The sequence below is a fragment of the Apteryx rowi genome, unplaced genomic scaffold (genome assembly GCF_003343035.1).
Source record: "Apteryx rowi isolate R43461 unplaced genomic scaffold, aptRow1 scaffold_269, whole genome shotgun sequence".
NCBI lineage: Eukaryota > Metazoa > Chordata > Aves > Apterygiformes > Apterygidae > Apteryx > Apteryx rowi.
Genome location: NW_020449074.1, coordinates 616907 through 639624, shown reverse-complemented (window position 1 = coordinate 639624; position 22718 = coordinate 616907). Strand labels below are relative to the sequence as shown.

Below are 22718 nucleotides of genomic sequence, written 5' to 3'. Positions count from 1 at the left end.
GGAAAACAGCAATTAAGCTTTAGTGCTGGGTTAATCTGGAGGTTTAATAGCACTGCATTTGGGATGTCATAGGTCACATCCGTGGCATTGATGCTATTTCTAGACTCTTCTAAACTCTTCTGACACCTGACTCAGGCTCAAGATGCAAGGACGCATGCACGTGAGACAGGTAGACAGCAAAAGATGGAAAGGTGGAGGAAGACACTATTTCCATCTGAGACAGATTTTTTTTTTCCCCCTGATGTTATCTTATCTAAAAAGAAAAATATCTGGGTAAAACAACTTAGTGAACACAGTCTATTAACAAGTAAGATGGATATCAGTATTCTGCAGTTTGGCTTTCTAGGCAGGTAACATTTTAAGTTTTTAAGAGCATTTATAAGCAAGCAGAAAGAAAAAGCCTAGTGATTTTCTTTTAGGAAAATTTGTTTAATAGAGGTCATATACCCAAACAGAAAGGGTAAGCAGAGAAAAAAACTGCGAAATAATTAAAAAGCAGAAGAGCCAAAGATTAGAAAATAACCTTAAGTAAGAGGAAGAGGTTGTTGAGACAGCTTAGCAGAGACAAAAGGCACTGAAGAACAGAATCATCCATATTCTCACACTGTAAGATAAGGCAGATAAAAAGCCAATTAAACTTTGCAATGTATTTTTAAAAACATATTTTAGGGAAGGCTCAATTGTGGATGCACTCACTGAACATAGCAAGCCATGCAAGTAAATGAGTAACTAAAAACACATGTAACCAATGTTACATGAAGGCATCTTCTAAAGAAAAACACACTTTTTAAATGCCTACAAATTTTTCCTTGTGTTCTTTTTAATGAATGGTGTACGGCCCTCACATTAGCCCAACATAAAACCATTACTTCAGAATAAAGTCCACATCATTGCCATTATGAATAACCTGGCAAATAAAGTTAAGGGGATACGTGCGAGCCTGCCTGAAAACTGCATGCATTTTTAGGTGAGTCAAGAGTCGTCTCTGAAACAAAAATGCCTTCAGGTCCAGTAGCCAGCGTTTATTAACTTCTACACAAATAAGTGGCCTATGTTACTTMTAGAACAGCACCTGAGTCTGCCACCAGATCTTGTATGATGTACTGTGAAACCCTGTATTTCTTTTATTAAAAGTTAAATACTAAATCCACAATTCAAAAAAGGTAGTCAATAAAACCTCAGTATCATAGGGGCAGAATTTGCAAGGGCCTGAGAAACTTTGACTCCAATTCAAAACAAATTCTAGAGGGCACAGGTTGAGAGTGAGCAATAGTTGATTCATGCAAAGCAATGATTAGCAAGATGTTAGTATTTTAATATATTAGTTTAAAATGCATTTTTATTGCACTATTTATTTGCTGCAAGACCTTTGGTAATTCTTATTTGACATTCAAAGTTGGGAAAGGCTTTTGGAAGTGGAGCTATGTAAAAGACCAGCACAAAACAAACAAACAAACAACCCCCCCCAAAACCCCACAACCTGGTGGAACTACCATCGATCTTTATGACTGCACAGAAAAACAAAGATAGTGCTTACCAGTGTAACACTATGTATTTAGAGAAATGCACCTACCTTAAGCTGACTGTTAAATGCATCCATTTCAGAAAGTTTAGAAGCAGTTTCTTTTTCAAGGGCATCTAGTTGTTCCTTAAGTCTTTGGCATAATTCTTCCTTTTCTAAGGACTTCCTGTGAACTGAACTGATCCCTGTACCTGCAGAAGGAAAAACAAGCCTTTTAAAAGGATTTGTGTTTTCATGAATTATTTTACTTCTTCCTAATACACATACACTCCAAATTCAGCATCTCTGTTCTCACAGAAATTCCCTGATTTACTATTCTGTTCTTATAGAGTACAGAGAAGAGCTGGGCCCAACACCTGAGACTCACAGACATTACATCTAATATATACCAAAAAATAATTTGCAATTTGTTTTTATATYATTTTAGACTGATCCATAGGAAGCTTCTGAAGGTGGGGACTTCTAGAGTGCTTTAGTGTAAAGACCAGTGTAAATTTTATGTAAATGAACTCTCCTGATTTTACACTACCAAAAAAGACAAGGTGTTAATAAGGATCATAGTATCTGTGTGCTGTACAGTCTGCATAAATAGAGTTTCAAGCAAAATCCTTGCCTTCTCAGGAAAATATCTCTGTTTGCCTGCATTTAGAACATAAAGGAAATAAGAAAGTAGATATAACAATTTTAAGTTGCCATACACTAACAATATAAATGGTTTGATTAATACCCCTATATCTTTGAATCTTTTCTATGAGTGATGAAAAACTGGCAATGAAAACCAAAGAGAATTCATTTGCAGACACTTACTCTGAGTGTTGTCAAGCTGAATGTTTTTAATTCTTTCACTTAACAATTTCTTTTCAGGAACTAAATAGATTAGTTTATTCTGATACTCCTGTAGATATTGGAGAGAACATAACAAATTTTTAATATTGTTTATATATCAGTAACTAAAAATGGGGTAAATTTTCAAATATAATTTAAATTCATGTTAATTAAACATTGTTACATATTTTCATTACGGGGAAGAGGAAAAACTGACTTCTTTTACACTCYCAATATAAATACTATTAAAAATTAAATCTTTTCAACCCACAAACATTAACACAGATGGAAAAGACACATTTAACAGACTTCCTAGAAGTATAAATATTATCACGAGAACATTATGTTGACCGCCTCACATCTAACATAGAACAACAACTTGCTCTGACACACAAGAGCAGATAGCAGTTAGCTATTTTGAAGTAATTCATGTCTTGTTATTTGAAGGAGAAAAAAAAAAATCCCCCAAAACAAGAACAGAAAGCTAATTCTGCCTGGAGAAAAGACTAACTCAGCCTCGCACTTTTTGCTCTCCATACAGAAAAATATTCCTCAAAAATKTGTGTCTGGAGCCATATAAGAATCCATAATTAAAGAGAAGTCTCTGTTGCCTGTTTATAAAAGTGTGGCTGAGGTTTTGATTACTGTCATCATTCTACTATCAACTTGCAGCACATGTAATCATTTCTTTAGCACTGCAAAGAAAATTAACAGCCTCTGGAATGTCGATGGCTTTGCCAATTTCCTCTCCGCACTGTAATCAAACTGATTCGTTATTCCTCCCTACTGAAACTTATTATCAACAGCGGTACAGAAACACAGAATGGGAAACAAAGAAGAGTTACAAACTTAAATGAAAGCTACATACCTGAAGCTGTTGTTGTAGTTGCTTGACTTCCATAATTCCTTGGTCATATTTCTTATCTAAAGCCTCCAGCTCAGTTTTCCGAATTTGCTTTTTGCTTCGAATATCTTGCAATCTGTCTGAGATCTGATGATGTTTGTCCGTCTAGAAAGAAATCAAAAGAAAATTATACATGAGCAATTCTTAAAACAACCCAAGACATCTCCTTTGAATTGCTCACCCAAAGCAAAGCAAAATTCCTTACAGGACATGAATGTATATCCTAAGCAGCACGTGCTTTAAAATACTGTACTTCATTTAAAGATAGGTAATGAAATTTGTGTCTTACTAGGGCTTCTAATTCAAGATTAAGGCTCTTCTTCCTAGAGGTCAACTTGACAATTTCTTCTTGTTCCCTGTTACGTTGATTAAGAAGATCTTGGCGACGAATTCTCTCCCATTCCAATCGTCGTTGGCGCTCAAGTTCTTGCTTAGCTGCCTAGAGAGAAATTAAATCAGTCTTAATCACAATGGAGATACAAAACAGAGACTATTATTCAATATAATATGCTCGCTTGTAAATAGTGTAACAGCAATGTAAAGAATTGGTTTTTTTCAAGTGATTTTTATATAYTTCAGCATCAAAGAACAGAGGCAATGATGCTATAGGACTCTTCATGCCATGCACCTAACTCCTGATGAAGAAAAACTTTATGCACATAAAACATTTATGCACATAAATTTAAAATTTTTCTTAAATTTATGTGCATAAATGAGTGTATTAGTGACAGATATTACTCATAACCTCCGAGTATTTCACAGAGYTACATAAAATATGCAAGTCTTAGTATGCCCAGAGACACCCAGTAAAACCAAACCTGTCTCAGGATCAGCAGGCAAAATATTATCAATTGTGAGTTAGTAGAATCTTGCTTAGGATACAGATTAAAAATTTTTTTTTTTTTTACAGGTTTCTAAGAAATCCGTCCAAGAAAATCTCACCTGTGCTATGAAATATCTGAAAACTTTAACATATACCAACACCTCATTCATTTAAAAAAAGATATAGWGTTTTCAGACAGTAATGATAGTCTCCAAAACAGCTTGCCAATAGCCAGGCACGGACACTGAGCCACAGCCAACAGTCAAATCCTGAACGCTCCATCAAGTGGGTACTATATGCATGTACACATTCCTTAAAGCATTAAAATATAATTTCAAGAAAACAACCTCCCGCCTTTCTATTTCTTTCCTCCTTTCTTCTTCCCTTTGTCTTTCCAGCTCTCGTTGTCTCTCCAGCTGCCTTTCCATTTCAAGTTGTTTTTTCCGTTCCTGCTCCTGACGTTCCCGCTCTCTTCGCTCCTGTTCTTCTCTTTCTTTCTGAGCCTTACGTTCYGCCTCTCTCTGCTGCTGCTCCAGCAGGACCTGACGGCGTTTTTCCAGCTCCATATTTCCCCTCTCATAGTTTGCTTTCCTTTTGTCCTCAAATGTCACTAAAATAAGGAAAGGTAGTTCAGTTCTGTCCTATATAAAATATTGCTCCCAAACAAGTACCTCTGTTATGCCCCTAATGATATATACTTTCTTATTGGTGAGCTGAGGTTGTTGGATCATGGATAATTTAAGCAATATGCATTCATTAAAGTATTGTTTTTCCTTTTAAAAATGTCAGTATTAATGCTTCTATAAACTAGCAAAAGACTCTTCTTGAAAGGAAACAGGTTTTCCATTAYGCAAGAAACATTAATACACTGAGAAGGAGTTTTTAAGAAGAGCAGTTCTCTGAAAATTATCCTAAAGTTAAAAACAGCAGGAAACAAAACAGGATCAAGCTCAATTACTGCAGTATAGGATAAGAAGAGATACACAGGAATGACCTAGGCTTTAAGCAACCACCCTTCCAAAAAGAGAATCAAGTTGTGTCATACACTTCTTTAAGAGATCTTTGCTAGTAGCATCTGGAAGATGACAGCAGAATCTATATATAATTTGTACACAGCATAGTTTTCAGGTAATTGAACAACACTGGGATCTCTTGGTTTCAAAATCCTCCACGAGCAGAACAAAGTAATGCCAACAACTTTTCCACGTCACAGAAATATTTGGCCATGAAGGATTTCTTTTCCAAAATACATTATTAATGCTACTGAGAACAGCGCACTTCTCCTTTCCTAAGCTAAATATAGCCCCTATCTCTGCTTTCTCAATTTTATTAGCAGTAATTGGCTGACTATCTTCTTAATGACCTTCCTTCCACCCAAGATGAACAGGATCTAGCTTCTGAAATGAAGCCCCTTTGGGATTTAATTATGTCTCCTACCTTCTATATGTTTCAGTACCCTTTGAAGACAGCCCTATACATTAAGAATGAGACCAARAACCATACTTTACCTGGCTGTTTTTTCTGTGGCTCCTCCTCTTGCACAGGCTGGTAAGATGGCAGAGTTCCATTTATATTTTCAGTGTATTTTCCACTTCTGTGTGTGTGTGTGTGGGGGGGGGGAGAAATAACACAAAGTTATTTTGTTTGTAGAAAACAATTCCACTGAAAATATATTACGTTTCACTGTCCTCAGTAATTCACCTGAAAGAAGGTGGCACCAGTTCAAGAGGCAGAGTTAGTGGCAGAGGCTGTCCAGCTTTGGCCATATCAGTTAGATGCATGGCTAACACAAACTCATCAGCTTTCAGCTGTCCATCTCCATCAATATCAGCCAGCGACCTGCACAGTTTTAATAACAATTCTAATTAGAACTAARCATCACAATCGCTCACAAATGATAGCTGAAACAATTTACTGTAAAATAATTTTTTCTCAATGGAGAATTCCTGTGAAATGATGTGTAAAGATAATTAGAATTACTAAAATCAGCAGTGGATAAAAGGAGATATTATTCTGTTTAATAATATGCTGTTATAAAGAAAAGTAAAAAAAATACCAAAAAAAAAAAAAAAAAAAACTAAAAAAGGTAAATGAGGATAGGAAAGGTTAAGTGACTTTGATTTGTTGCATCACCAATGCAAGAGCTGGGAACAGAATCCAGGCCTGTTCTTAACCAGCCCTACATGACAGAACCCATTTTTTAAACTCATTCTTCCCTTAAAAAAAGCATTATATAAAATTACATCCAATTTCCACTGTAGGAACCTTTGCACAGAATTTTTTTTCCCCCTTGTGTCTCCATGGCAGTGCAGCTGCCAGTGCTGCAGGGAAGATGGAAGCTACTGCAGAGCTCCTTGCAAAAGGCAGGAAAAGGATCACCTGCCCTCTCTAACAAGGAGGCAGAACACACAGTCATAACATTAGCTTCCTTGTACCTAAAATGCTTGCCACACAGGGGAAAAACCATGAAATGCTTCCAGAGATGGAGGCAAGAAAGCAGGAACCTCTCTCAAAGAATACTCTATGTAAATATAACTGCAGGAATGTGTCCTTTGACTGAACAGAGTTGAAATGCTTAATAAAATAACTGCTCATGCCATTTTTTTCCACACACACAGTTGATCAAAAAGTATTAAGCAGAAAAAAAATCCAGAAAAAAAACAAAAGCAAGAGATGATGAAATGAGATTTTTATTAGGCTGACAGACCAAAACTACTCACGCATAACATTACCATTATACAGTAACTACCGTGAATACCTTACACCAGTACAAATATCAGTATTTCCTTACTTTGGACAAAACTGTGACTTAGCCAGTTAATCCTCTGAATGGGTTCACAGACCTCCTTGCATTGGCTACCGATATCTTCAGTCTAGGCATGTTGGAGGAGAACAGTCACTGTGTACCTGCTTTATTCATCCACTCCAGAGCGAGTGAATACAGCCTGACACGCTATTTTCGCCCTCACAGCATGCAACCAAACCAGCTAAACTAATACGGGGAATATTTCAACTTGCTGCTGGTAGAGACAAACAAATGACTGCCCCCGAGATAAAGATGAAAAGAAGAAAAAAGGGAACTGCCTCAGAGAGATCTGTAAAGCGCAAAGCTAGTGTAAATTCCTCTGRGACAGTAAAGTTTATGCATAAACATCTGAGTTTATGCATAAACATCTACAGGCAAAATCCAAATTGCTATATCTAACAGCTCAAAGGCAGATTATTCAAGCTTTCAGACAACTGCAACTATTTACATCACAGCAAAGACAAGTCTTAACAAATGTGTAATACGTAGATATCTTTACGGAAACTACAGGAAACAAAAATCTGAAGAGCTACTGCTTTTCTAAYACCTCTCATTATATACTAAAACTAACAAGCTCAGACTATCTTTTGTTTCAGAAGACTACTTTTAAAACAAACAGACCTTCAGCTCAACTTAAACAGCTCATCACTGAATCTAAAATTGAAGTCGGTATCTGTGTGTATAGAGTTCAACAAAGAGTAAAACACTGATCATACTAAGCAGAGTAGCCTTTTGAAAATTTACTAAGGAACAAAGCAGCTTAAGTAGTAGCCGAGTTCCAGTTTATGATTTTAGATCTATGGTGTCCCTTCATAAATTCGTGCTGAATAAGGCACCTTTCCTCCCTAATGCTATAAGTGCCTTGACTTCATAATCAGTAACTAAACTTACCAAATAGTAGCCAGCTGAGTCTGTGAAAGGTTTGATTGCAGAAGGGCATTCCTTGCTTGAAATCCTTAGTGAAGAGATTACAATATTAAACAAAAAGCAATACTTTGTCCAAAGATTCACATGTAGCAAAACAGGTCATAAACTGGGACAAGTAGTTTTTTAATATTAATCTAATCCACTTTCACTAATGGCTAACAGTTGGTATTATTTACAAGCTTAACAACAGGTACTACAATCCAAACAAGATTTAAGTATTCTTGGGTGCTTTTTTCACTCAAAGCTCAGAACTGAAAAACTGACATGAAAATGAGTATTTATGGTAATCTGCATCAGCTGTGTTCCTGTAACAGCTATGGTCTGCCTTAAGTTTGAGCTAGTAAGCTGGAAAGTCGTCAACTTTTATTAGTTGACAGAGAACAACACACCTTGCTAGGCAGACAAGTGAAACCTTCAGCCCAAAATTAGCTGAACAAGATGAAAAGTATTAAGAGTCCCTTTCAAAAGAGAGAAGTGTCCTCCCCTCTACAGACTGGAAAACTGAGGCAGAGGCTTGGTAAGTACTCGAGATGAGAAATCTGGTCAGCTACAGACATACATACTGACTTTACGCCCAACGCTCTCCTAACGATCCAAATGTTAACAATTTCAGCTTTGATTTCACATGTTAAGTCAAAAGACTTCCACCATTTTAGCAAGCCAGGATTCCATCCCCAAGCCTTCCAGGTTCCAGAGGCAGAAAACACTGTTGTCTTCCCCCCTCCACATCAAAAGCCATACTCACCCGACAAATATCCACTCATGCTTTTATCAAGACTGTTAAATTTCTGCCTGTATTTTAATCTGGAGGCCTGAGGAACTGCCCAGTCTGAGAATACAATCTTTGGTGAATTCCCAGTTAGTGAAGCACTAGAGGAAGAATTTGAACTGCAATATAATTAAAAAGAAAAAAGTTAATTAATAAGCAGGCACTGGAACAGAAAATGCAGCATCTTCTGGGAACATGAAAAAAACTTCCCCAAAGTTTTACCTCTGCTAACTTACTATACATATTTTCAACATTAATATAAAATTCTACTGTGAAATTAGGAACACATATCTAAAAAGAAATTCTTGGATTAAAGACCCTATCCCCTTGGTATCACAGGCATTTACGTCACATATTTCACTCATGGATCACTGCAACATAATACTATAGGAGAGCACAGGAAAGCATCTTAACTTTCACAAGGRTGTTTAAAAGAACTGTGAAGCATGAGATAAACGTCGAAATAAACTTAAGAGGAATGTAAATGAATAAAAAACATAAAACCATGAACAAAAAAAAAATCTGATAAATTTGCAGCCAAAAGCTGCTTGTAAAGTTGTTGAAACCACTATTTCCATCTCTCCCTTTGTCTTTCTATTAGCGACAATTACAGGCTAAACAGTTTTTCCTATTCACTGTGTTTCTGCAGAATAGTGCTGACCAAGTGCTTGGTTGTGCCTATACAGCTTCTAACTATAACACTTGTGATTTTCATAGTTTTCCATGTTTGAAGATCAGACAAATCGGGCACCTCCTGGCTTGGTAAGGTAATTCTCTACTCTCCCAAGTAAAACACTATTTGCAGTGTCACTTGAGGTAATAAAAGTAGGAATGCTAACATACGCAAAGCCTTTCCAGCACTATGTTGGATAGATGCACTTTAAATTAGATGACGTGATGGTGAGAACGCTGTCAACAATAACACTGCAGAGGATCTATTTCGCAACGCTGCGACAGCACTTGTAGAAAGCATTCTGATTAAAAAAAATAATAAAATAAAAAGAGATGATTACAGGCACACATTGTGCCCAGAATCATCCTATTAACATCAGCTATATGAGTCTATATGAGGAGTCCAAAGTTAGATGCGTGTTCATCCAAGACGCCTTGTGTAAGCAGCAGAGAGGAACAAGCTCTTCTGAATCACCTTCCGGGCTCGAGCAGAGGCTGAAATGCCCTCTGGATTGTCTTTTGGGAGGTTGTTCCTTAAATGCCCAATTAGATAAACCACTTTGTAAGTCTTTGTCATCATCTGCTCTATTTAATTGATTCTAGAGCTTCGTCATAGACAATTTTCCATTATTCAGAAAATGAATTCACAGATAAATTACTAATACTCTTTCTACATGCCTGCTAATTATGTGGTGCCATTTATAAACAAATGAGCACATCAATTCATAAACATTGCTTTTATAACCACTTGATCAGTTTTACTTCTATTTACTACTGTTGTACGTTCCCTTATTTTTTGACACAACTTCTTCTTGTTTGAACTCATCTACTTTGGACAGTTTTGTTAAAATATATTAAATTCCATTTTCAGTAAATTTAAGAATTCTTTTTTTACGAATACACTTTGAAAATACAAACAAACATTGCATAATTTTTAAAAGGCACACTACTCAAGTTTAAGATATAATCATTTCAAGCTTAACCGTCATACCTGCTAGATCCTAAATCAATTAGTGACTGTGCCTTCTGTATATTAGTACCACCAAGCCCTCCTGTCATGGGAGCAAAAGAACTGGTATGGGGCAGTGCTGAAACAAAGAAACAAAAAGAAACAGAACAAAAGATTATAACGCAAACAGGTATAAGGTAATGCTTTATAATTAATACTCAAGGTTTTGATACAAGTAAGAAAAGTTAATCAGTATCTTCTTTCTAAGATTAACTAGTTATAACTGATTCTATGAATGTGAACATTAGATAAAATACATTTTTTTAAATTCATATGCAATGATTAGTATTTCAGTATGAAATTACCCATAGAGAAAATGAGATGCATATCTCTGAAACCGAGTACTGAATTAAACTGTACTTACTTGAGGAGAAAGGTATGGACAAAGGCTGAAGGAGGCTGGATGTTCCATTTGGCAGCGACGAGGTACTGACAGAAGGTACCAGGGGAGCAGAGATGACCAATGGAGGAATGGAAGTCACTGAGGTCAGAGAGGACACGGGAGCTAACGGTGTGATCATAGACATAGATGTTGGCATGGACAGATTTGGCATACTACCCATTCCTAGAGCAAATTCAAACAATTCATGATTTAATATTGCAGAGGCTCCAGCAAGACATTGGCTCCATTATGCTAGGCAGAAGCTACACCCATCAAGAAAGACAACAAGCTAAAAATGGATGCTCATGTGCAAAATTTACTTTTTCTCTAAAGTTTAGATAACAGTTCACAGAGAACACACAAAATACTGAAGAACATGAAAGAAAAACTCCTACCAAGCAATTCATTCTCAAAGTAGACCTAGCTAGTATCTCACAAAACATTAAGATCTCACTCTTTATTACCACCAACACAGTTACGTCTTCTACAAGCCCTGCTATGTCTGGCCCTTGAGAGAGAGTTATAACTGAACTCAAAGCTGTGGCAACCTCTGTTCTAAAAAAAAGCTCACACTGCTTCTGAACTGAGTCTCTTCTAAGCCTTGGAAGGATCTGTAAGGGGTGAAAAGTCCGTATTTAGGGACACGTGGCTAGCAAATGATTTCTTTAAAGTAGTTGCCTGAAGCTAATCAGTGCACTGGAATTACTAGCTGAATCTTGTGGGAGAAGGAAAGATGCAGATGAGATGATGGAAGGTTAACATTAAAGAACTATATGCCAGCCGCAGCTATGATACAAATGAATGAGCCTGTATGCAGACACRCATACAATATTTTGTGTTGGGCAGACAATTTAAATCACATATGTAATGAATATATACACACATTTAATTTCAGTGCATGCACACAGAAATGTACGCTGTATTTTGTAGTCTAGAAGAAGTCATTACATATATTTTGCCCATACATTACATGTATTTTGTACAAATAAAACAAAATATCAACTGGCAGGTATGCACTGAATCCCAGAACACAGCGAAGAGGAAAAAAAGTTAGATAATTGTATTAAATTAATCATATAAATTAATTATATAATCAAAATAAGCAGTCTGATTCATTTTGAAAAAAATGATTTAAAATCAACTGTCCTACCAGAATTTTGGCTTTTGCTAAGTTTAGGATAAAAAAATAAAAAATAAAATTGGTGAATGAGTAGGAAGGAGACTGAAAAGACCCTCAGTACAGAATGACAGGCTGCAAGTCACACGGCAGATGTGAACAGCCTTCTTGCACCTCGTGTCAAAATTCAACAGAAGGTTATTCTGTGAGGTCTATACTATTTCTGTATTACTAAATTTCTACAAAGGATGAAATTATCAAAAGTGTGGGGAGCTCATTCAATCTCAAGAAAGAGGTTTTGCAAAGTTYCTAAATCAGAATATCCCTGTTTCTTTACTGATCCACTCAACAACTGAGGTCAAATTAATGCTTATATTTGACTGTAGATGAATCTCAAAACTGTGGGGTTTTCACCTCTGAGCACTAAATAATTATATGTTCACAAGTACCAAAGCGAGCAGACATTAACGGTGAAAATACTGGCGTTTGTTTCATGACAGGAGGGAGAACCATAGGCAAATGCTGTCCTTGTAATTTCAGCTTGATGAGCTTCATGGCTATAGAAAACTCCTGTTGATCCATTTTTCCATCCTTGTTCAGGTCTGATAGTGCCCTTAAACAGAAAGGAACAAAAGCGCACAAGAAAGAAATTTGAATTCAACTTTCTCACTTAATAAGAAGCTTTTCTATCAATTTTATTTATTGTTTTTTATAAAAGAAAACAACAGATATTGCAACTATTTGTAGATTTTCTACCTTTGACAATGTACAAACCCTCAGAAGTTTGCAGAACTTGATTTTTCTAGTTTGCCAACCTACGGGCGTTGAAGATCTACCTAGACTTCAAAGTATATTAATATAGGTAGACAAACACTATAAGTCACTTGACAGACTCCTATAGGATTCAGTTTCTAAAGTTGCTGTTCACTAAATACTTACCACTGGGGAAACTAGAAGGATGTTTGGAAAAACAGTATTTTCCTGCTCAGTAGGAAACATTTGTTGCTACAGTTACAGCTCAGTTCTGCCTCTTGCTGTACTACTATCCAGATCAGTTACCTTAAATGAGTATCTAGCATTGCAAGGAATTAATGCAAGAATCTGACACACGGTCATTCAGAAAGCTGCTAAAGACACCATATACCACTATGAAAAACTGTATACAGATTATATTTTTAAGCCTGAGATACACACCCTCTTCCTTTGGCGCTTTTACAAAGGAATTTCAACTACATCAGGAAATATATGCCACAGTGCATACACAATCAAATTGACAAAACTGCTGCTAAGTGAGACACAAAATCTGAAATCTTATTAAACAGACCAGGCATAAGGATGTGAATAAAATCACAAGAAAATGATAGAGACTTAATATTTAGCTATATTTTCCCCTTCATTGCTTCATTCTATTTCTGTTCATTAAAATAGAACCTAAGGCACAACACAAACATTTCACGATCATTCTTTCTGTTCACGTTACGTGTTTAAAGAAGAAACTAAGTTTGCATTTTATCAAAATATGCATTTTCTTTAATATTCCTTCATGAGTAAATTCCTCTTACTCCTTAATTATTAAGGGCCTCCACTGAGTTTCTTTTAGTGTGTGCACGTCTTGATAATAATGAAGTACCCCAAATGAACGCAGTATTCTGGTGAAGGCTGAGGAGTCACAAAAGATGACAATTTCTGCTTCAGGTGTTGCTACCTCCATACACCTGCTGCAAAGAACGGTATTTTTTCCAGTTCCTGTACTATGACAGTGTATTACAAATGACCTTCTACTAACACATTGTAAAGCTTTCAAATTTCTTCTTTGTTTTCTACTTTTGGTATTTTTTCCACTCCCATTTTAGTAGCATATAACTTTTCCCCAAACTTAATCTTACTACAGGTTTTTAGTATTATTAGTTTTCCAAATAACATTCAATTTGGTACCTCCAGAAATTCATTAACCGATCATTTACCTCTTTTTACAAATTATTACTTAAAATATTGAGGCAAGGCTTAACAAACACCTTTGCAGCACTCCAACAGGCACTTCCCTCTACGAATGCCCTACAGTTTATTATTACCTTTTGCATAAAGCATTTACTAAGTTTTAAAGACAGTGTTCAAGATGTTCCGATTTGAATTAACTTTGTACCAATGCTTAACTAAAAAGCTGTATCTTTCTAAATTTTTCTTACAAATGTGGGTTCAATCCTTCCTCTATATTCAGTAAATTCAGTAAAATTAAAACACAGATTCAGACAACATTCCTACTTTGACTGCTGAAAGCATCTTTTATATAACACTACATACTGAAGATAATACCCAAATGCTACACATGTCCTATCTTAAAAAAATAGTAAAGAATGACTTACCATATTTCAGCAAGGACTGAAGCTGGTAGACCTGACTGTAAAAAAAAGGTACGTGCTTGATCACCTATGATAAATAAGAAAAAAAAGAATGAAGAGATAAGAAAAAAAGAATGAAGATATTTACAAACATCAGTATCTTCAGAAGACCCCAGGACCCTTTTGGAAATCAGGTTCCACAAGAGTGACCAGCGTGCTAGGTGCTAAGCTCTCTGAAGTTTAGCACCACATAACTCCAGGGTGACAGCAGCTGTCAGATATTGATGCAATCTGTAATCTTAACGCTTTGCTCCGAGAAGTGGAGTCACATAGTTATAAAAGGCTTTAAGAGGTCGCAGATCAATAGCTGCCAAGACTTTTATAGATGCAAGATTTAAAGAAATACCATACAATGTAAATGACTGAAAATTTAATTCTGATCTAATTCCTTTTACAGGAAAGGATGAGCATGCTATTTTCTTTCCTTCATCCAATCTAACTTGACCCAGCACTGCCCCTTCAGAAAACTTTGAAAAAATAACATATTCTAAATAATATTTAGATCCATCGGAGAAACATTCAATAGTTCAACATTTCAGAGAGGGAATGGGAGCTGTTGTATAAATCCACACCAAGTTCCACATCAATCAGTACTGACTGTGTTGTTAAACAGACATATAATAAAACATGGATAATACTGTTAGTGCTTGCTCAGGAGTGAATTAGACATGTTTAAAGCGAAGATTTCAGATTGTTCTTCCTGCATTTTTTCCCCTTATATTCGTACAGAGCCTTTCATTTTAAGTGCTTTCCAAACAAACAACGAAGCCTGCAGACATGCAGCATGCAGCCCAGATGTGGCTCAAACTCCCTGGGACTGCAGATGTTTCAGCTGGTGGCAAAATACACACTAACACACTCCAAGTGCTGTTTGGCCAAATCAGGAGATATATCTATCTATAGATATATCTATCTATAGATATATCAATATCACTTAGCCAGAAGATCTGCACGTTCCAAACTGACAGCTTCCTGCTCTTTCCTCAGTCTTTTGTGGCCCCAAAAGAGGAAAGATAGGGGCACTGGAGTGAGCAGAAGGACTGCAGGGTGGTGAAGCAAGGCAAGTCCAAGTGCTCGGGGCTGGTCTTTAGTGCCCACCCACTCGCAAGGAGCGGGGACATCCATTAAGTCATCCTTGGCCACCGAATTTGAGCCTTTTCCTGATTCTTCATTTTTAAAACTGCAAATTCTGTAGCGTACAGCAGCATGTCCCAGCTGTTTTAGAGAAGAAAAACCTGAATGCGACTGTAATCAATGGCAGGCAATTGCAAAACGCCATCAGCCTACCCAGAACTTGCGGCAGGCACAAGGGTTAATAAATTTCCAGCAGTCTTTAAYGAGTGCAAGTTGTTGGGATCTCTTCCCGGGCCTCTTCCCAGATAACAAAGCTCTCTAAGAGCACAGTGCTCTCTAATACTGTTCTGACTGAAGAGAGCCACTTCTTGTGTCACCGGCCTCCCGTGCTACAGTAGCTACTGTGAGTGCTCCTTGGCAGCCTCCCATCGGAGCACGGGTTTAGCCTGATACTCCTTGTTTTTTGAAACTAGACAGAACAACCGCACAAAACTGCTGGCTGCAGGGGTGTCAGGGTTAATAAAAGAGTATCGCTGGGCCAGATTTTGGCCTAAAGCTTGCAGAAGTTTAACAGGGTTTTTTAGGGCTTTTATGCCCTGAAAGTATGGTTACTGGTCACATAAGGAAGGGCTAGAAGAGGATATAGCTTTCAAACTGTTTTACAAAGCCACTTCATGTGTACACAGAAGTTAATGTATAATGCAGAACCTCAGACCAACCTGTAATGTAGCCTCCTGTGGGTTTAAGGCTATCAAACTGCTTGTCATGCTTTGCCCGCTCTTCTGAGGTGATGGCCCATATGTTAGGGCCTCCTAAAAAAACAACAGATTGAAGATCTTTGAAAATAAAGCACGTCACTCGTAAAAATCAAAGCTCGGTTTCTTGAGAGACAGAATTAGATTTGGACCCACCCAGCTCCTACCAGTTTGGCAAGGATATGACGAAACCCAACCCGGCTTCCCAGATGGGCGAGCGGTAGCCGAGCCCATTCTTCAGCCCGGTGGCTTTATACCGGGCTTTCGAACAAGCCGTGCTGTCCTTCCAAGGCGGCGCAGAGCAGTTTCCTGCYGCTGCCGATTGTTTGCGGCCCAGGCAGGAAGCGCGGTGCTCCGCTGCTTCGTGTGAACCAAACGCTCCTCCGGTTCACCGGGAAACAACCACGCGTCGACGGCCCTTAAAGGTTCCCGGACAGAAAGGGAACACACCGCAGCTGCCAGACGCCGGCTCACGCTTTGCCCGGCCCGTGCTCAAAAATTAAAATTGGGATTCCTAGCAAAAATACATTGTTTGCGTATGACAAAGTAGCAACACTCTGGATTTTTTTTAAATAGGATATGATTTCAACTTACCGTATTTCAATGGTGAATATATATAATGTTATATATATATATACACACACACACACACACACACACACACACGTTATAGCCTCAAAGTAACAAAGCTAAGTTGCAAGGAATAAATATGCTTACAGAGCGGTGCTGATATACCAAATAGAACTGGGAATGACTTTCAAATATGTCTGATCCCACAGTAAAAGTGTCAGGGTGTGTGTCCTTTGCAGGAAAAGGGCTTAGCCAGTAATAATTTGTTTTCATTTTAAGATGATGTTTTAGTTGGGAAGCTTTTGACAAAATTCAAGTTTTCAATCAATGAGTTAGCCAACACTCTGAATGGAAACTCCCAAAACAACACTGAAAGGTTATTAAAAAAAAAAAATCTCTAAAAATACATTCTTTTCAGCCTTAGCACTTCCAAGGAACTGTTAAGCTGTTCTCAAATATTCCTATTGCTCACTAAAAACACTAGTCAAAGAAATAAATAGTAATTCTGATAAGACATTAATAAGCTGCTTTAAAACACAGAGTGTTTAGAAAGAATGTTACTATAAAGTGCTTCCGTTTCCCGCATAAACCTAATTTCAGAGCCAACAGAACCAATTAAATTGCCTTCAAGAGCTCTTCCCAGCCTTTTTTCCAAAGAATTCCCCCTTTCCCCTAACAACAAAGCTAGCGGACGGCAAGCTAACATACATCCCCGTACATACATATTAACAATGTGAATCATCTCGCTTGTCTTTGTTTATGCATATATGCAAACACATTTTCCAAAAAGGTTTAACGTCGCCTCTCAGCAAGAGTGTTAAGACTATCACCCTCCTTGCTTATTTACACATGGAATTCCTTACCCTGCTGCTTAGTATGTAAAGACATACAGTATACAAAAAAAAACCCAAAACAAAACAAAAAAACCCATAGCAACAACAGAAATCCATGAATATGAATGACAAAAGAGGTGGGAGTACATTAGGATGCAATTTTTAAGCACCCAACTTCAAAGTTTTGTTTCCCTCTTCTCCAGGGGTTCCCAAAGCTCTGTACAAAGAAGGCCGCTTAATGCATTTAATACACAAGACATCCCACTTGGGAGGAAGCAGAAAGGACGGGATATAAAATACGGCACTGTCCGCTCAGCACACAGCTTCTGGCTGCCCAGGCTTACAGGCTGGCCCATCTGTCCACTGTCTCAGCACCACCGCAGTCAAAGATGCCTTGTTCCCAGAGCAAACCTGCCTTTTGAAACACACCCTAGAGGAATTTTTCAGTATTTTTCCAAGAAGGGAAAGGGCTTGGGGGGACAGGAGGGGAGGAGAGAGAGAGAATCACAAATCAGCATGTTGGACTGAGGACCTCCACCTGGCTGGTGCCTCCATAAACCGGGCTGTTTTGGACACTTACCGGCTGAGAGCCCTGACAAGATGCTCACCCTACTTCCAAGAAGTTGGTAAAGGTCCTCCAAGTGTTAGTCTTGAGGATCTATTTTTTTTTCTTTTTGAGTATAGCCTCAATTAAAGAGCTTTTCTGCATGCTGAGAGAACCCCCACTTTGGAAAATAGAGGCTTACTTCTTTCTTCGGATTAAAGGAGTCTAAATATAAATATATGATATAAATATGTCACAAAGGGAGCCAGAAGATGGCAATCAAATTTGAAACTCTCCTGATTTCATATTCCAGCGCAAATTCAACAAAACACCCCTTTGAATAAAGTCTGGTAAACGAGTTTTCCTGTAGAACTTGACATTTGAAGTTCTACATGGTATTGTCTTAAAAGCGCCAAAACTTTGCAGTGTAAAGAGACACCAGATCTTCACACCTGYGGCTGTATGACAATTAACATTAACTTAGCACCCTCAACATCTTGTTCAAGAAGTGTTTCAACGTTTGTGTCCTACTCTTCACTCATGTTTACACCCTCCTTCATTAACGCTCCACAAGAATCTCACCGTTATCTGCATACTACATTTTTTGCATGCTCAGTCTCAGAAGACTGCTATCGCTTTTCCCTAACATGCAGAGATGCCACGCACAGGAATGCCATCATTGCCCCAATAACCTTGAGATCAGCACACAGAGCTTTCTAAAAGGTAAAACCTGGTCGAGTGGGCAATTTTGACCTCATATTTCATATTGCTGATCCTAACTTAGCTGGAAAAAAAAAAAAGAAAAAAAAAAGATCAGTACAGCTATAATAGAAAGCCTGTAGGCACATCCTACCATTAAAATGATGCTGTTACTAGCACAGCCTGTATTAATTCCTGAATATGCAGAAGTATTTCTTTATTAATAGAACAACTATCTCCATGACAGTTTTTTTTGCCAGTATAAGTTTCATCAAAAAAGAAAATCCTTGACTGCAACCAACACTATTAGAGCAACGAGTGCTTCTAATGTAGTCCCAGTGAGACAGTGCAAAGAATCTCCAAGTAGCTATGGTCATGTCAAAGCATTAGCTATGAGCATACGTACTATCAGAAGTACATGTCACCAATGCTTCAGGAAACTCACTGAACACATACCCTGAAAAGATGAACCTGCAAATAATTTCTTTGCAAAGGTAAGAAAATTTTCAGATTTTCCCTGTCCCTGAGACAGGGACTGAAATTGTTTTTTTCTGATGACTGAGTAATTCCATAGAGATATGCTCTCATCTATCAAGGCTTTTGTAGCCCTGGAAGAGAGTAGTGTAATGGACCTTAAATACCAAAGCAAAACAACTCCCGCATCATTCAGTTGTTCTACTTTAAAGTAAAAACATAAAAACATGTATACTTTATGAATACACATGAAAAGAAAACATTCATTTCAGACAATTTTAGCAACACCAACCTATCAACATCCAATAATATTTTGAAATTTAAGATGCTTAAAAGGAGTTATCACAGCACTAGGTTTCTTAATTCAGAAGGTCAAGAGAAAACATGCACTGTATTCCAGCCAGAAATGAGAAACGAGAAAAGCAGTGGAAAAAAAGCAAGACAGTACCCAAACAAAGTCCTTACAAAGCTGTGATTCCTTACAAGTGGCTAAGCCTAAAAAGTAATGTTTTCCTCAGCAGGATAAAAGGATCTAGAGAGCAGCATACCTGAGAGTGAGCACAGTTCTCCCAGGCTAGCAGTGTGATTTTTGGTACTTGTCTACAATTGAACGTAGAAAGCCCCAGAAAACTAAGTTTTAACCTAAAGTAATTTAAGACAGACCGAATAGAACACATCATTGTTTTATAAATACAAGTCAATATTCATTGGACAATCAAAAAACTTGGTATAAAAATAAATAAATAAATAAATCTTTTTGGTAGGGATCCAGTATATGCACATTCAAGTCTCACCAACACATCATATATAAAGGTTTCACTGATTTCTCTTTTCCAACTCATATCCCAATACGCAACTAGAAACCTAGTCTGAATTTCCCATTTTCCAACTTGCGTCCATCACAGCTTGTGCTTTCTCTGAGCACCTCTGAGACAAGCCTGGCTCCACTTTCTCTCCCATTAGGTAACTGAAGACGGCAATAAGATCCTCCTCCTTAGTTTTCACTTCCTAACGAACAAAGCCAGCTCTCAGCCTCTTCTCGTACATCACGTGCTCAAGCCCCCGATCATCTCAGTAACCTCTGCCCTGCTTGCTCCAGTATCTGTCTCATACTGGTAGTCCAGAACAGGACAGCGTATTCCAGATATGGTCTGTAGGCACCAAACAGCAGGGAAGAATCACTCCTCTCAACCCGATGGCTGTGCTATGATTTGTCTTCCGAGGAAGACAAGCATTACCTGGATACATGATCATGTTTGTCCTTCATCAGTGTTAATTAAGATAAAAATTATAACACCTCTTAATCTTTCTTACTTCAAATTTTTTTTTTTGTGAGCTAGTTTTTTAGAGCATACTTTAAGGTTTTCATCTTCATATAAATCAGTCAAGTAGGCTCTCTAAAGCCAAGACCTCACAGATAAAACGCTTTCGCGCTCTCAAATTCTTTACAAGTTGATGACTTGCTTTTGCCAGCAGAATCTTTGCTGCAATATATATTCTGCCCCAATTCCATGTCACTTCTTATCACGCACCTCCAAACAACATCATACTACTGATGCCTGGAAATGCTTTTAAAAAATTTAAACCTTTGGTACTTTTGGGTGGTTTAGATGTGGTTTAGTTTGTGTGAAGTCTCATCTGGCATCCTGAAACAGGCTGGCTGGCAGTAGGTGCATAAGATGCATTAAAAGTTTGCCACACCGCTGATAAAATAAAATAGTATTAAATTAAAATAGAATTTTAAAAAAAGTGGTAAAAAAATCTATTGTCTCACAGAACACAAAGTATTCTTCAGAAATATCCATCAAAAAAAAAAAATCAAAATTTTCTGATGATTACCTCTTGACAGTGAAAATCCTCCAGAGAGTAGTATTTTAATTAAAAAGAATGTGTTTAAATGCCCATTGTCCCAGGGCATTTTTCTGGGAGAAGAATCATGACGCAATATGGCTTTCTCTCCTGAAAGCTGTACCTGATCAAGCCCCTTCAGGAGAGAAAATAAATAAATAAATAAATAATAGAATCTCTCTGAGAAGAGGAAATCTCAAAATCATTCTTCTTCAAGAGAGGTTACTTTGCTATTTCCCAACTTCATATGTGAAATATCCACCTGAATGAAGCTAACACTGTAGTTGACCACATTGCATTTTCAGGGGTCAAAACTCAAGAAAGGCTGAACTCTGAGTGTGGATTCTACCTACCTAAAAAGAACATGCGGGACGACAGACACAAACAATCCAGTGCTACACATCACTCATTTAAAGTACCTTCAAGACTTCTCTCAAGATGACAAAATATATACCGACTTACCTTCCTATAACAGATATTATAGTAAATTCAATGTGGTGGCACTCACACCTACATAGTGCTGGAAATAAGCAACTATGCTGGGGATCAGACAACGTTTTCTGCTCCTGTAAGCTCATTCTAAACAGAAGGAGGAGCATATGAGGGTCTGGTTATGACAGGATCGTGGACTTCAGCATGATGGCTCTTCAAATGCCATTACAACACTACATCAGACTGACAATCTTCTGAAAACAGTAAAGGACTTGCTTTGACAGGCCACCAACATGAAATGGAAACAAGCACTGTTCCCTCCTTAAAAGGCTAAGCTGCAATTGAAAAAGGAGGAGGAAAAACTGCATTCCTAGAAGAAAAAAAGTAAAGGATCTTGAAAACGCTGCTGTAAAACCTTTGCCACTGGTTAGTATTTCCCATAGGCAAGAGGTAGCTGCATAGAAACCAGTATCATTAGTGAAAATGATAAAAGCATCCTTTTCACTTGTGGAAAATTGTAAGACATTTCTCACATTCTCCAAAGATTGTGTGTGTTTTTGCTGATAGGTTTTGTTTGTTCTTCTGCAATCAAAAACAGGCTCCTACAAGCTACAAAGTTAATTAATTCCACAGAGATAATAAACCTAAATTGGAAGAGCGTTCCTTGTACACACAAGTCGCAAGGATTCGTAATTATACACCACCTTTTTAACCATCAAAAAAATAGCATTAAAGCTCCATAATGACCCTAAGTAAATATTTATCCCATGTTAAAGACAGGAAAATTTCAAGATAGGTATGTGGCAGCTTGCCTGAAGCTGCACAACACGGGGGGTCTTGTAATTCCACCACCAATTGCATTACTGTCTCATATTGGTAGACTCAAGAGGACTGTTTGGTGTGAGATTACTTAGCAGCTCTCTCATATGGCTGCATGACATCCTGGGATAATCTAATAATTCCAGTCTTCCTTTGCCTGTATTTGTAGATAATCATTTATCGCAGAATCACTTATTTCAAATGGGATTTAATAGGGGCATTAAGGCACTGAGGATTCCACACAACTGAAAAGTAGAATCATATTTCTAATTTTTCCTCCCTGTTGGGTACGTTAAAAGTTTTAATATGTACAGAACATTTACCCTGATTCTGAAAACTCCAAATTCCTCTTTAGTCTTTTTGCTATTTTCAGGATTTCTCTCCTCCTTATGCTGTTTCCTTCTATCGAATGCAGGAGAAAACGTTGACCAATATCAAGCATTTATTCCTATTTAGGAGTGTAAACACGTTATGAACTGCTTCTTCTGTGGCAGGAATTGTGTGTGTTCTTTGAT

The 22718-nt window shown here is 37.6% G+C and overlaps 1 protein-coding gene across 7 annotated transcripts in view; it reads right to left on the bottom strand.

Annotated features, from left to right (window-relative positions):
* The window catches only part of ITSN2 (intersectin 2), an 82953-nt gene that overhangs the window by 35948 nt on the left and 24287 nt on the right, over positions 1 to 22718 (bottom strand). For 4 of the 7 annotated variants that reach the window (XM_026068098.1, XM_026068103.1, XM_026068097.1 and 1 more), the window contains exons 3-17: positions 15949 to 16041; positions 14120 to 14183; positions 13319 to 13474; positions 12206 to 12369; positions 10622 to 10822; positions 10240 to 10336; positions 8553 to 8695; positions 7772 to 7835; positions 5776 to 5913; positions 5583 to 5668; positions 4422 to 4684; positions 3541 to 3690; positions 3216 to 3356; positions 2330 to 2417; positions 1574 to 1713 (exon numbers count right to left, since the gene is read on the bottom strand). In XM_026068098.1, coding sequence (XP_025923883.1) covers positions 1574 to 1713; positions 2330 to 2417; positions 3216 to 3356; positions 3541 to 3690; positions 4422 to 4684; positions 5583 to 5668; positions 5776 to 5913; positions 7772 to 7835; positions 8553 to 8695; positions 10240 to 10336; positions 10622 to 10822; positions 12206 to 12369; positions 13319 to 13474; positions 14120 to 14183; positions 15949 to 16041 — 1988 coding nt within the window. The remainder of the gene's footprint in view (positions 1 to 1573; positions 1714 to 2329; positions 2418 to 3215; positions 3357 to 3540; positions 3691 to 4421; positions 4685 to 5582; positions 5669 to 5775; positions 5914 to 7771; positions 7836 to 8552; positions 8696 to 10239; positions 10337 to 10621; positions 10823 to 12205; positions 12370 to 13318; positions 13475 to 14119; positions 14184 to 15948; positions 16042 to 22718) is intronic. The other 3 variants (XM_026068101.1, XM_026068102.1, XM_026068100.1) reach the window with 2 other exon arrangements.